Below are 16,011 nucleotides of genomic sequence, written 5' to 3' on the forward strand. Positions count from 1 at the left end.
GAATTCCATTGTGTGGGTGCGCAGAAAGTAAAAGTGCGTTGTCCGTATGTTTTGGTTTTGGTGTGTGGAATGGTGAGGATGCGACAGTCAGAAGAGGCACTGAGTTGTCTTGCTGGAGAATAGACGGTGAGGAGTTCAGAGAAGTAAGCAGGAGACGAGCCAGAAAAGAAGTTAAAGCAGAGGGTGGACAGTTTGTAGTCAATGCGGGCTTGAATAGGTAACCAGTGCAGTGTGTGAAGAAGTGGTGTTGCGTGATCTCGTTTTCGCGCTTTCAGAATGAGGCGTGCTGCCGAGTTTTGGACTTTTTGTAGTTTATGCAGGAGGTACAGAGGACAGACAGAGAGAAGAGAGTTGCAGTAGTCAAGTTTAGAAAGAAGAAAGGCACAGACAAGAATGTTAGTTGTTTGAGAGGAGAGTGTGTGGCGAATGGTGCTGATCTTACGAAGCTCAAAATAAGCTGCTCTACAGACTAAAGATATATGTTTGTTAAGGGTCATGTCAGATGAAAGGGTGAATCCAAGGTTTCTAGCTGATGGTGAGAAAAGAATGTCGGTGTTGGAGAAAAACTGTTTGTTTCTGCAGCATTTCTGCATAATGTCATCTTTCGCCGAAGCAACGGGTTTTTCTGGAGCAAAACATTTTACTGCAGTAAAATTGAAATCGCCTGTTTACACTTTTTCTGCAGCATTTTGTACTGGCTCATTATAATGTTGGAGCACGCGAGCCTCCCTCTGTCAAGAGATGGCCTCATCCAGAATTACCAAGAGTTGTGCGTGACACGAATGTATTTTGTCTGTCTGACTTCCTTTCAGCCGGAAGTTCAAAGTTTCAAATTAAACAATGGCACCTGTCAACAACATTGTCACATTTTCCCAGATGAACGCAGTAGTCCACTTCGTGTTCGATTTGCTTCGGAAATTGTTCACGTTCGGCTGCCATTGTGAAGTTGAATATGCTACACGCCTTCTGATTGGTACACTGCGGAACAAACTATTATACTACTCCCAGGGGGCGACGAATACAAACGCTACTTTACAAGGTCGTTCGTTTTTCTCCAGAAAAACTGTCACAGATTATTCTGAAGAAAAAGTTAATCGCAATAATGCTGCAGAAAACCAAGTAAACATTATGCTTCAGAAAAACTGTTTTACTGCAGTAAACAACGTTGCTTCGGCGAAAGGTGACATTATGCAGAAATGCTGCAGAAAAGACAGTTTTTCTCCAGCATTTCGGTTTTTCTCCAGAATAACTGAATAATGTCATAATCCGCCAAGAGCCAGTACAAAATGTTGCAGAAAAAATGTAAACAGGTTTTCTGCAGTAAAACAACAGCACCGTTTTACTGCAGCATTCTTGATTTCAATTTTACTGCAGTAAAATGTTTTGCTGCAGAAAAAAACGCTGCTTTGGCGAAAGATGACATTATGATTATGCAGAAATGCTGCAGAAAAGAACGGTTTTTCTCCAGCATTTGTCTTTTCTGCAGAATAACTGAATAAAGTCATAATCCGCTAAGGATACTTCTCACCTCCGGGAGAACCTGTGTCTGGCCTGTCTGAAAACACCTCCGCGTGAGGGGTTTTGCTGCCAGCGCGGTAAAGATAAAAGAGGGAACATTTTCTCTGCCCGCGCGGCAGCAAGCAGGATGTCTCTGAACTGTTCTGGGATAAGACTACTGTTGCCTTTTTTCTCTCTATGTTCTCCGTTGGTCCGCAGTGTTATGGTATACGCATGCACTTACTCGCATGTCCATCCCGAAATTTAAACTTGCAAAACAAACAAGTCTAACAATTACCTAATAACATTACAATGTGTCTGTACTGTATAAACACGGGTGCTCAAGCATATTCACTCTTGCACTTTGCCGCATATCCATTCTAAAATGTTAGCTCACAAAACATTTTTTGCAGCGTAATTGTTCAAGCAATTCATACACACATGTGCTCAGGCTTATTCACTCACGGAACCCCCTCTTAAGATCTCCCAACATTGAGGAAAATCGGGTCTTAGAACGTGTAAGGAGTCTTAAAATGAAAGTAAATTTACAGATGTTATCAAACGAATAATATCTGAAAAAATACAATCGGAGGGGGTTTGGTGTTGTGTGGTGTGGTAGGGGTCATGTGGTGCAAAAAAGGGGATCTTAAAAAGGGGTGTTCCACTGTAGTCACATGCCCATTCCGCCCAAATTTGAACCAACAAGAGTCACTGAATTCCTCACTAATCCACCACAGGTTTGTCCTGGACATAACACAAAGGAAGCGTTGGAAGCTGTACAAGAACAACGCACACAAGATCTCCCAGGTCAGTTGGAGGTACCCCTACCTGGACATCAGTTTCTACCGCCAGAACGCCAGCCACGTGTGGGACCGTGACGTGAACAACTTCTACATGTTCATCTATCCCAAGCATTGGATCTTCCCTCTCACCTCCCGCCCATTCCAAGGACGTTGGCTACCAGCTCCTCGAGACGTGAAGAACACCCTTAACCTGACCTACAACCTTAACATGTGCCAGACTGGCGGCTACAGCCACCAAAAGGAAACGTTGAACAAGAAACTGTATTACCTCCCCTGTAAAGAGCTACACGGTGTTGTCCCTTTCGTGGAAAGGGTGGAGTTCGTTGGTGGCTGTCGTGAAACGTTGGTTCTTGGTGACAAAGCCCTGGGTCACCACTTCCTTCAAGACACGAACTGTTGAGCTCGTATACATGTGTGTGTGTGTGTGTGTGTGTGTGTGTGTGTGTGTGCAGTGTCAGTGTGTGTGTAGACCCTCTGTGTGTGTGTGTGTAGACTGTGTGTAGTGTGTGTGTGTGTGTGTGTGTGAGCCACGGTGTTTGTCAGTGTGTCACCGTGTGTGTGTGTGTGTGTGTGTGTGTTGTACTTGTGCTCGCCTTGAACACTACGCGGCAAAAAATTTCAATCTCCAGCAGTTAAAAGGTGGAAGAAAACTAGCTGCTGCCACAACTGGTTCCAAGATGCCAGGAGTCGAGAATCCTGATCCTTCCTGCTCATGATGTTGGCTGACAGCTTTACTTCCCCTGTGTTACGGAAGCGGAAACGCCGTTCCGGGTCGCCAAGACGCAGTACTAGAAGTGGCAATGACTGGCTGACATTTTAGGGCTGCCTCTTGCCGTGTACATATACATCACACATGACAAGTTGTCAAAACAAGTTGCGTAAAGCGATATCAAAACATTAAGTCAATCTATCTGCCTAAACAATTGAAACTGAAAACACTCAGTTATACATCGAGTCACTTCGTAACCCTTTGACTAAGATGTCGTTGACTCCGCGGTTGCCACGGTGCTGCCTCAACTTTTCTTAAAAGTCGGATATATAACGTCATCAAACGTTTTTATCCATGAAATTAAAAAAATCTAGCCATTTTACACGGAGGAATTCACATGTAAAGTTTCAGTTGAACCACATAATTTTTATTGGAAAGATGTGAGTTGGTTCATTTAAAAAAACAATTTTTTACCGTTGGAAAGTTTGTTTATTAATAGGCGGTTACAAATCAGAACCATATTTGTGTAAGCGTTGGTTACATTTCCACATGACGCCAGTGTTTTTTTGTTTTGCCGGAAGGATGGTTCTAAACCATTAAACGAATATCTACTAGGCCTATTCAATATTAATTACACATTAAGTACATGCTTCCATTTGAAACTTTGAGGTCTTCATCGGGGATTGACGCCCGACAAAAGTTAATTGAAGCCCGACAGAGCGAAGCGACGGAGGGCTTCAATTAGACTTTGGGAGGGCGTCAATCCACGATGAAGACCGAGAAGTTTCAAATGCCAATGGAAGCATGTTAATTTTATTGTAATTCAATCTGACGACGATCTCTTTCCTGCTTTCATGCGGTTGTGAGACAGAATTGGTTCTGTTCTGTTCACACACTACTTTCAGTCCACCTAGGTCAAGTCCCAAGAAATATGTCTCTGTATCGGAGGGCTTCAATTAGACTTTGGGAGGGCGTCAATCCACGATGAAGACCGAGAAGTTTCAAATGGAAGCATGTTAATTTTATTGTAATTCAATCTGACGACGATCTCTTTCCTGCTTTCATGCGGTTGTGAACAGACAGAATTGGTTCTGTTCTGTTCACACACTACTTTCAGTCCACCTAGGTCAAGTCCCAAGAAATATGTCTCTGTATTCCTATGAGGGCCCCAAAGGGTTTAAAATCGTGATCGTGATTGGCGTTTTTTGACCTTTCTGTGACTGTGATTGCCGAAATTTCCATTTCTGTGATCGTGATGGGACTTTGCCCGTGATCCGTGATGACAAAAAAATCAAGTCTCGTGATCGTGATCGTCATTTGTTTTCGTGATCGTGATGGGCATTATTACAAAGCATGTTATTTTCAACGTACATTTTTCACAGCTGTATCACTCTATGATCCTCTATTCGTCAAGGTGTTTGTGATCGTGAAAACAAAAATCAAGGTAACTGTGATCGTGAAAGCTAAAATTTCCCTTCCCGTGATCGTGATGATACCCCCCCTTTGGGGCCCTCTTCCTATCGTATCACTCTGCTCCAGTTTTGTTTTCTTTCACACACATTCTCACTCTGCTCCAGTTTTGTTTTCTTTCACACACATTTCCCTTCTTTTTTGGCGGGTTTCTGGACAGCAAACTCTAAAACAAATTCTTTTATCACAAACAGCGATCTTTGGAATTGACTGACGTAGTCCGGAAGAATTCATGCATCAACTTACGTCACGTATTCGACGTCATCACTTCGCATACCTTATGGTCTCGGTATTTCGTTGGCCTTCATTTCCGAGTTGAGGCTGTATCAATGCGCCTCGCCAGCAGGTTGTTTATGGATTTTTTAGTGAGTGGTTATCGACAATTAATGACCGGTAATTTTTAATGAGTTGGGGCATTCTGACCAATCACAGGATCTGTTTCATTAAAACGCAAACTTGATTGAATATTGAATGGTAATATCCTGGCCGGCTGGTGTGCTGAACTTTAAAACAAGTCGCGTAAGGCGAAATTACTACATTTAGTCAAGCTGTTGAACTCACAAAATGAAACTGAACGCACTGCATGTTTACACAATGACCGTAGTCCGCCGCTCGTGTAAAACGCAGTGTCAGTGAAACTGATGAGCCTGTTTAGCGCAGTAGTGGTTTCGCTGTGCTGCATTGCACGCTTTTCTGTACCTCTCTTCGTTTTAACTTTCTGAGCGTGTTTTTAATCCAAACATATCATATCTATATGTTTTTAGAATGAGAAACCGACAAGGAATAAGATGAAATTGTTTTTAAATCGATTTCGGACATTTTATTTTAATAATTTTTTTTTAAATTTTCAGAGCTTGTTTTAAATAGAGAATACTACATGGCTTGCTGTGTCGTACCCGATTTACACGAGTTTTTTTTTTTTAAATATTGAACTGCGAGCGAAAGCGAGCTGTTCACTATTTGAAAAAGCAACGAGTGTAAATCTGGTATGACACAGCAAGCCATGTAGTATTCTGTTTATCCTACATACTGTACTTACGTGTATTTTACTGAAAATGTCTTGCAGACGAGGCAGCTAAATTGAAGACGCTTGTTTTGGAACCTCGATCTTTTCTAAAGCCTCGTGCAATCTATTACGTCAAAGCAAAGAAACGTCACTCTGAAAGTGTGGCGTGACGTGTTAGTTCTAAAGATTCATCGAGGGCAATTAGCGAGCGCAATTTTTGTTTCTATAATGACGTTTGTCTCGGTGACTTTGGCATCATAAGCAGTGGAAAAACAGGTCCCTGCCAGACTTGCTTGACATGACCTCATTTACATGATATACACACGTGTGATTTGAACGATTATTTTCTCACGGGTGTCTCTCTCACGTATGTAGGATAAATCCGAATATAACATATTTATGTTTTTGGAATCAGAAAATGATGAAGAATAAGATGAACGTTATTTTTGATCGTTTTGAAAAAAAATATTTTAATTACAATTTTCGGATTTTTAATGACCAAAGTCATCAATTAATTTTTAAGCCTCCAAGCTGAAATGCAATAGCAAAGTCCGGCCTTCGTCGAAGATTGCTTGGCCAAAATTTTAATCAGTTTTATTAAAAAATGAGGGTGTGACAATGCCGCCTCAACTTTTACCAAAAGCCGGATATGACGTCATCAAAGACATTTATCAAAAAAACGAAAAAAACGTCTGGGGATATCATACCCAGAAACTCTCATGTAAAATTTCATAAAGATCGGTCCAGTAGTTTACTCTGAATCGCTCTACACACACACACACACACACACACACACACACACACACACACACACACACACACACACACACACCACGACCCTCGTCTCGATTCCCCCCTCTACGTTAAAACATTTAGTCAAAACTTGACTAAATGTAACAAAAGAAGAAGTGAACATTGATTATGAACGAAAGAGGGAGGAAACACTATTATATTGCTGTGCCGGGATAGAAAATCTGAGAAAACTGGGTCTTGAAAGAGTGGAAGGTCGGTCTAATCGGGGGATGGGGGTCTTACTAAGGGAGGGAGTCTTCCATTGGGTAGGATGGTTGGGCCCGTGGGAGGGGGGGTAAGAAGAGAGGGGGTCTTCTATCGGGTGGGGGGAGGGTCTTAAACTCTTGGGAGGGAGTACGAGTACGTCTTATTTTGGGGGAGAGGGGGAGGGGTGTTAAAAGGGGGGTTCCACTGAAATGGCAAATGACAAAGAAGAGTCGTCTGAGCATTTGCTTTTTATATTTAGTCAAGTTTTGACTAAATATTTTAACATCGAGGGGGAATCGAAACGAGGGTCGTGGTGTATGTGTGTGTGTGTGTGTGTGTGTATGTGTGTGTGTGTGTGTGCGTGCGTGCGTGCGTGTAGAGCGATTCAGACCAAACTACTGGGCCGATCTTTATGAAATTTTACATGAGAGTTCATGGGATTGATATCCCCGAACGTTTTTCTCCTTTTTTCGATAAATGTCTTTGATGACGTCATATCCGGCTTTTCGTGAAAGTTGAGGCGGCACTGTCACGCTCTCATTTTTCAACCAAATTGGTTGAAATTTTGGTCAAGTAGTCTTCGACGAAGCCCGGACTTCGGTATTGCATTTCAGCGTGATGGCTTAAAAATTCATTAATGACTTTGGTCATTAAAAATCTGAAAATTGTAAAAAAAAATCAAAAATTATAAAACGATCCAAATTTACGTTTATCTTATTTTCCATTATTTTCTGATTCCAAAAACATATAAATATGTTATATTTGAATTAAAAACAAGCTCTGAAAATTAAAAATATAAAAATTATTATCAAAATTAAATTTTCCAAATCAATTTAAAAACACTTTCATCTTATTCCTTGTCGGTTCCTGATTCCAAAAACATATAGATATGATATGTTTGGATTAAAAACACGCTCAGAAAGTTAAAACGAAGAGAGGTATAGAAAAGCGTGCTATCCTTCTCAGCGCAACTACTAAACCGCTCTTCTTGTCAATTTCACTGCCTGAACGGTGGACTGACGATGCTATGAGTATACGGTCTTGCTGAAAAATTGCATTGCGTTCAGTTTCATTCTGTGAGTTCGACAGCTACTTGACTAAATATTGTATTTTCGCCTTACGCGACTTGTTACTTGTTTAAATCATTGTTTAGTACTCACCTTTGAGACGGAAATATAACTGAGCATAGCACAATCACAAACATCAACAAATTAGACACAATCACATGCTACTAATTTATGCATCAAATGTAAATATACCTGGCGTTTACACTGATGAATTCTCATAAGTACAGTTTCTAGTGGTAAGTAGTTTGAGTGACGGCCGTACGAAGACGGCCGGGGTGGCCAGGAAAAGGGGACGGAGAGAAAAGGACTTATAGATATAACGTTTTTAGTGTCAAATGCTATATGCAATCCAGTAGGGCCTAATTAAATACCACAACTTTTATTGCTGGCGTGGCGCTGGTTGTGAATCTTCTGCATGTCTGATTTACCTGTTGTGTTAATAACTCATTTTTGGCACAAGCTTTGTGCCATAGCATACGCCGGTGTGACGTTTTCATCTTTCGCCGTGTTGATATTTCGCTTCTCGGCCTCGTTAATCTAGTATAAACTCTACAGTAACACTGAACAAAAAAACACCCTTCGATAGTACTGATGAGCGACCTTGTGTACCTTACATTCATGGGGCCAAATTTGTCCGACCAATTTGTTTTATTTAACTTAGAAATTTGATTCATCCTAAAATGTTTTTCTTCTTACTCAAGGGACGTAACCACTCAGTACACGTTTTCGAAGAATTCGATTTTTGGGGTGAAATCTATTAAATTTTACCACCAATTTTCTTCACATGCAAGAAACTGACATGCTTTTCGTCCATAAATAATTTCACTTCTTAATTTTACCAGGAAACAACCGTGTTTCAGTCTTGTATATGTCGAGGGGGAAATATGTACACAGGCGAAAGATGAAATCGTGACACCGGAAGTAGAATTTGCAGCGCGTCTGAGAAAATGAAACTTGGGAGGCGTTGTGCAGATTCAGTTGTTGTTGTTTTTATTCTGGTTCCGTCCTGTAGACATGTAAATATGGCTAGAGAAAAGTCTGCATCCTCCGCCTGCATGATGGATTGTAGATCGCGCCATCCTCATCAGAGTTTATGCTGAAGGTATGGTCAAGGCAAGTGCATAGTACATGCAAGAAATTAGTGTCACGTGCAGCCTCATTACGCCGAGGGTGCATGTGAGTAAACTCCCCCTCCACTAACCCCCCCCCCCCCTTTCGGAACAATCTCTCTCTGATGTTCGATTTGCTTTCTTGACTTTTGGTTTTTTCTTTGTTGTGGTATTTTGATTTTGTTTGTCACATTTGCAGGTTCATGCTTTCACTTTGACCTGTTTTTATAGCAGGAGGCAAAATTCCACACAAGCACTAAACCATACGTTTTGTGTGGTATTCAATATTCTCTCCTGGTAATCATTAACATGATTTAGCATATCACCACATATACATGTCCCTAATAGGAAATTCCCTGTGAGGACGTTAAGCCCCCTCCCCCCATATTTCATTAACATATAATATATAAAACGTCAGAAATTGTGAAAGAAACAATTGAAAGTCAGCAGAGACTTTCTTCCGAGATTGGTTAAAATCTCTTAGCAGAAAAGAGAGAGAAATAAGTATCCCTTCACAGACAGCCTATTGGGAGCATCAGACCCTCCTCAAGGGGGACCGAGATTTACAGAGCAAAGTCCCTTTGTGGGGGACGTATCACAAGGTAATCTAGTCCTGAGGAGGACCATTGTTTTTGTACCTAGACAAGACACGTGCTTCGACACTATTGTGTCTCATCAGTGGTCAGGTGGTACTGATGGCGAGAGTTGTCAACCCATGGTATCCAACTAAAAAGCAAACCACTCTCTGAATGGGAGCTTCTGTTGGCATGGGAGTCTACCCTCATCTGACAACCATACATATAGATATGTGAAGGGATACTTTTTCTCTCTCTTTCTCTGCTAAGAGATTTTAACAAATCTCGGAAGAAAGTCTCTGCTGACTTTCAATTGTTTCTTTCACAATTTCTGATGTTATAATATATATACACATATTGCAATTTGCAGTGATTAATTATTGTCATCTGACCTGAAACTTCTCAAATGTACAGGGAGTGCAGATCATGGATGCAATAGACGAATTCCGGAAATAACTTGTCAAGTTTTTATGGGCAGCAAACGTTTGTCTTTCTTTGGAAAAAAAGAGGGCAAACAGAAACAAAACCTCGTGACAAAATATAGGCCAAATATTATTGAGTTGCGTGTCTTAGTCTTACATGTGCTCGCTGAAAACAGATTTGCATCCAAAAGGAGCACCAGTGTAAGAATTACTTGTTAGCTGGCCTTGACCCCATCTGCAGTCTGTAACGCTGCAGTCTTCTTCTTGTCGATCACACGTCTATACATTCTGATAAGGCCAAAAAAAAAAAAAAGGTCTGTTTACGGTAACCCGACCGACCCTAGTTTTTTCGCGCGACCCTAGACTTTTTTTGGGCATTTGGGGGAAGAAAAAAAAAATCTTGTTTTTTGGGCAAAATAACGTAAAAATATGGTTTTTTGGAAAAGGAAAAAAAAAAAAAAAAAAAAAATCCCGACCTACCGACCCTATTTTTTTGGCCTATGTTACCGTAAACAGACCTATTTTTTTTTTGGCCTAATCCTCGCTCCATGGCTATCGCCAGTTGTCTCTCTGACCAAACGCTACAGTCCTATGCGAATCTATCAAAACAAGAATACAAGAGTTATCTCCCATATGTATTTCACGAGCACTGATCTAAATTTGAGATCAGTGTTCGCGAGACGAACATTATTGCAGATTGGCCGACTTCGACAGTGATCTCCGTTCTGTTCTTCACAGTTATGATAAAGACATCGTTCTAAGGTCAAAACAAGTCGAAATTTTGGGACTGCTGCCGGAAGGAGACCGTAATATATGGTTGCATCACTGTCAAAAAAATCGTCTGCTCCAGCGAGCGCGAAACCAAACGGTTGATTATCATGTGACACTTATGCCATAGTTAGAGTTGTTTGCACAGTAAATACATCCGCGAAAAATAGCTTGCTTGAAACTGTCTAAAATAAAAATTCCTCTGCAATTTAAAAATTACAAAACACCATGAAAAATCATTATTGACGATCGCGAATCTGCTTATATCAATAATACATTACAAAAAGCTCTAAATATGTAAAAAACAAGAAATTCCTCCGAGGTAGGAAAAACACCCCCGTCCTTACCATTCTCACTGCCACCAACTGAGAAGGTTATTTCCCTTTGACCATTAATATGTCCCTCTATAAGTCCTTGTAGAATCTTAATCCACCAATAACTCCCTAACCGTGTGTTTGACTGGTCCCAATTTTTGTAAGGACCGTCTCAGGAATGTATAGAACCTGTTCACCAAGTTTGGTGACGATCGGTCCGTTCATTCTTGAGATCTATATGCGAACACAAACAAACAAACAAACACATCGACCGAATCCTATACACACCCCTATACCGGGGGTGTAAAAATCGGTTTCCTTGCCAGACAAGGAAACTCGAGGCATCCTGTCAGGGAGAGAATGAGCCGAACTCATTTTGACCTGAGGTCAGGATGACGTCTGTGACGATTTTACCAGTTGGTCTAGGGTATAGACGTTTAGTTGAGATGCACAGAATCTCCTTCTGCGCTTACACTGTTTTCTCTTTCCCAAAGAATACACAACAGCGTTAATTTAGTTTGAACAATTTCTTTTATAATTAGCTAACTAGATATTGTTCAACATTTACAACATCCTCTATTTACTACAGGTTAATTAATAAATAGATGCCTACAATGGGAGAACACAAAGTCAATCTTCTTCAAAAGTTTCTGGTGACAAACACAGTTTCTAGGACATATGATGACGATGGGTTATAATGTTAGTCGCTTAGCTTGAGGTCGAAGAAATAATGAAGACAGGATGACGAACGGCAAATGTGGGGTCGACAAGGATCCAGTGACGAACAGGTCGACGACGCCAACAGTTACAGCAGCTAGTTACACCAAGTAGTTATTCTTCGTCGACGTACAGGCACAGGCGGAAGGTACAGGTTAGCGAATTCAGTGTAGATCGATATAGGTATACAAATAAAACAGCTGATCCAATCCTCGGGGAAGAAAATTCAGTGTCTGCACACAAAGTGTAGCATACCGTAAACAAATCGTTCATCTAGCAACATGTAAAATGAAACAGAACATGTTTCAGCATCTTGAGAAATGGAACACAAATTATCCTACCTATTCGTGTCATCTAATTTCTCCAAACGAACAGACAAATGATTACATGAACACACACTAGGATTGGCTTCATCAGAAAGTTACTGAATATGAATCATTTACTAACCTGCCCAGAATCTTTCGTTCAGGACTTCTTCGGGTCTTGACGAACAGACTGGAACTGATCGTTGGTTTCACGTTGCGATAAATGTTGTCTGTTGCCAAGCGATTCCTAGGTTACATTGCTCTCGAGTCTGCTGCTGCGTTCGTGGGCTGAAACTCCCACGTACACTCGTGTTTTTTGCACGAGTGGAATTTTACGTGTATGACCGTTTTTTACCCCGCCATTTAGGCAGCCATACGCCGTTTTCGGAGGAAGCATGCTGGGTATTTTTGTGTTTCTATAATCCACCGAACTCTGACATGGATTACAGGATCTTTTTCGTGCGCACTTGGTCTTGTGCTTGCGTGTACACACGGGGGTGTTCGGACACCGAGGAGAGTCTGCACACAAAGTTGACTCTGAGAAATAAATATCTCGCCGAACGTGGGGACGAACTCACGCTGACAGCGGCCAACTGGATACAAATCCAGCGCGCTACCGACTGAGCTACATCCCCGCCCCGATTGCTCTCGAGTGAACGAGAAGGTTATTAAACATGAAGCAATTCTACACATTGACATTGCTTCATGCCACTATCGTTGGTCTTAGCAATAATATTATGTTTTTAAGAAATACTTTCCACACCTTCGTGTTTCCTAGACAAGAGACAAGGTTACGAAAATAACGTCATAGACATTTACATTGTGACGTCACTATGACGAATACAGTCTCGGCTTACTATCTAGAGAATCTTTGGAGATTCACTGTCTCGATTAGCTTATTCTCTCGATTAGCTTATTCTGTCTACCTCACCAAGTAAATCATCACAACGTCTATACTGTTAGACCGGACAGCAAGACAAATGATACTGGCTACAGGCTCCATCCAATTCAGTAGCGGGGCGACCATCCCCAACCAAGCGGGTCACAGGTGGGGGATAGTGAACGGCCCTTAGATATAGTTATTATGGTTTTTATGGTCTGTATTGGTCTGTGTCAAGCATAATACTCTGAAAATGCACAAAAACTACACTTTCTGCCATAGGTTATCGATTACTGCGATATTCATCCATTCTAGCATCTAGCTGTCTAACTCTAAGTGTGATGATATCCAAGGCGTTTGAGAACTTGAAAACCAAAAAGTGGCTGCCCGATTTCGCAAAATGGACAAGTGTTAGAGGCCTTTATATGCATTTTCGGCAAAACGCTGCCCATTTCGCGCAATGGGCAGCGTTTTGCCGATTACGCGAAATGGGCAAACATTTTGCCGATTACACGAATTCGGCAATTCCGTGAATTCGGCACGACAGATATATATACACACTACAAACATTTAATGTATTTAGTGACTGATTCTACAGAATGGGAGTGACCAAGCTGTGGCAACTACTGGAAGAAGGGGAGGAAGGGAACCTTGTGTCATTGTCAGACTGCAGTGGGCAGTCATGGGCTGTGGACCTCAGTGCATGGATTGTACATGGTCGTACTGGGGCCGAGGGCAAAGCACATGTCAGTACTACTTTTACGATGATGAGGTGAGTTCTAGGGCAAAAGTTGATCAACCAAGTTTCTTAGAATAATGAACATTTTTATTACCTACAGATATATATTTGACTAGAATGAATACCCGCTTTGCCGGGTACCCGGCTTCGCCGGAAAGAAGTAGAGCCGAATGATACCCGGCTTTGCCGGGAAGAAGTAGAGCCGAATACCCGGCTTTGCCGGGAAGAAGTAGAAGAATACCAGGCTTTGCCGGGATGAAAGCATTGTGGACAGGGACCTTCTAAAAATATTAACGGGAATATCCGGCTTCTCCGGGATAAAAGCGTTGTGGACAGTGACCTTCTAAAAATAGTAACGGGAATATAGATTGACGCCACACGAAGGAAGGGAGATAAACGCAAAACACTGGAGAAGATAAGGAAGAGTTACTGGGAATGGATCTGGGAAGATGAACAGAAAAACCAAAATCGGTTCAGCGCTGCGCGCTGAGAGCACGTGTTGAAAATTCTCATCGACCAGGTTGTGTCCGGGGTCTACCTGAATATGCCCACCAAATTTGAAGCAGATCCATCGAGAACTTTGGCCGTGCATCGCGAACACACACACACACACACACACACACACACACACACACACACACACAGACAGACAGACACAAGCCGTATATATAGATAAGATACAAGATACAAGATACAAGATACAAGATATTTATTCACCAATTTTGCAAAAGGATTTCATCTTGGCACGGCACGGTAAAAATAAAATAAAAACCAACCAGACACATATGCAGACACACATCACCATGCATGCATACATACGTACATTACACTGTCATGCACACACAGACACAACTCACACACACACACACACACACACACACACACACACACACACACACACACACACACACACACACACACACACACAATTATTTACATTCTCACACATAACCAGCCACATATCTACATCACAAATTCACATCGTCGCCTTGTAAACGTAAAAACCATATCAGTTTAAAAGGGGTGCCAGTAATATCATACAACATTAGTGAATACTAGAACAATACCTAAAATTTATAATCCATTTAAAAGTAAGTAGTACATGTAATTATTATCATTTAGTCAGATCATCACATAAAATTATATAATCATGATCTAGACAGTTTAAAACAACAGTATTAACAGACTATCACAGATCTACTCAAGCACCTGAACTTAGAGTCGCATTGCACAAAACTACTACCATCACAGAACTACTCCAGCACCTAAAAAATAAGGACCATTCCACATTGCACATATTTCCACTATCACAAGTTATGAGAACAGTAATGGAATGCAGTGAAAGGACTAAGTAACAAAAGAACCCCCCCCCCCCCCCCCAATCCTATAACTACAGTATATTACAACGTCTTCACTACAGGAGTTGTCAGTACAGCATGGGGGATGAAGCTAGAGCGAAAGCGACTAGTTCTGGCTTTCAAAGCTCTGTAGCGCCTACCAGATGGAAGAGGCTCGAAGAAGTGGTTTGCCGGGTGGGAGGGGTCGCGAACAATCTTTCCTGCTTTTCGACCTGAGCGCAACTCAAAGATAGAGGCAACGGAAGGGAAGTCACAGCCCGCGATTTTGGAGGCTGTCCGCACAATGCTCTCCAGTAGCTGTTTCTCTTTCTCAGTGGTGCTGCCATACCAGACCGTGATAGAAAAACACAGGGTGCTCTCAACGACTGCGCGATAGAACTGCGCCATGATTTGCTGTGACATACGGAACTTGCGCAACTGTCTCAGGAAGTGCAGCCGCTGCTGGCACTTCTTAATGATGGACGTGGTGTTCCCGTCCCATTTCAGGTCTTCAGAGATCAGTGTGCCGAGAAATTTGAATGAAGAGACCTGTTCTACAGCTTCCCCATTTATTTCAAGGGGCAAGATGGGGTCTTTCTTTCGTCGAGGGTCGATAACGACTTCTTTTGTTTTAAGAACGTTTAGCTCGAGATCATTTTCAGAGCACCACTCAACCACTCTTTGAACCTCCCCCCGGTAAGCGTCCTCATTGGAGTCAGAAATCAGGCCTTCAATGGTGGTGTCGTCTGAGATAAAGAAAAGATTTATCAAAATGAAGTTTTGTGTTAAATGGGCTTTTTCAAAACTGCATTGTACTTTGTACTATGACATGAATGCACAAAGTGTAGTGTTTTATATATGTGGTTTGTGCATGTGTTTAAACATTATGTAAGTGTTTGTGATATAAAAACTTCAGCAATGTAGCTGAAATTACTTCACTTCATTTTTAGGACCGTGTTTTACCGAGCCCTTTGCCTTCTGAAACATGGGATCAAACCGATCATTGTGATGGATGGCCAGACTGCACCAGAAGTCAAGTCACAAACTTTAAATGACAGATGTGAAAGAACACATGGTCATTCCAAAGTGACCGGGCATAGCAGGGCTGGTTTCCAACCGAGTAATGACATGGTGAGCCCCAGGTCAAATCTCTTGCAATAATAATGACAAGTCTCAGGATAGTGAGTAGTTACAGGGTGATGAATGTTTTGTTGTTGTACTCAGCTGATTGGTTTATTGATTTTTTTTCTGTAGGTTTTGGTATGATGAACAGTTAGGTTGAAAGACAGAATGA

At 41.6% G+C, this 16,011-nt stretch overlaps 1 protein-coding gene across 3 annotated transcripts in view; it reads left to right on the forward strand.

The window, feature by feature from the left end:
• Positions 1-16,011, forward strand: part of LOC138979371 (flap endonuclease GEN homolog 1-like) — a 30,370-nt gene that overhangs the window by 2,561 nt on the left and 11,798 nt on the right. Inside the window, exons 1-3 of one of the 3 annotated variants that reach the window (XM_070352089.1) lie at positions 8,472-8,653; positions 13,240-13,413; positions 15,668-15,848. In XM_070352089.1, coding sequence (XP_070208190.1) covers positions 13,241-13,413; positions 15,668-15,848 — 354 coding nt within the window. In that variant the 5' untranslated portion in view covers positions 8,472-8,653; position 13,240. Of the gene's footprint in view, positions 1-2,234; positions 2,708-8,471; positions 8,654-13,239; positions 13,414-15,667; positions 15,849-16,011 lie in introns of those variants that run through there. The other 2 variants (XM_070352082.1, XM_070352097.1) reach the window with 2 other exon arrangements.

The sequence above is a fragment of the Littorina saxatilis genome, linkage group LG1, assembly GCF_037325665.1.
Source record: "Littorina saxatilis isolate snail1 linkage group LG1, US_GU_Lsax_2.0, whole genome shotgun sequence".
Classification (NCBI taxonomy): Eukaryota; Metazoa; Mollusca; class Gastropoda; order Littorinimorpha; family Littorinidae; genus Littorina; species Littorina saxatilis.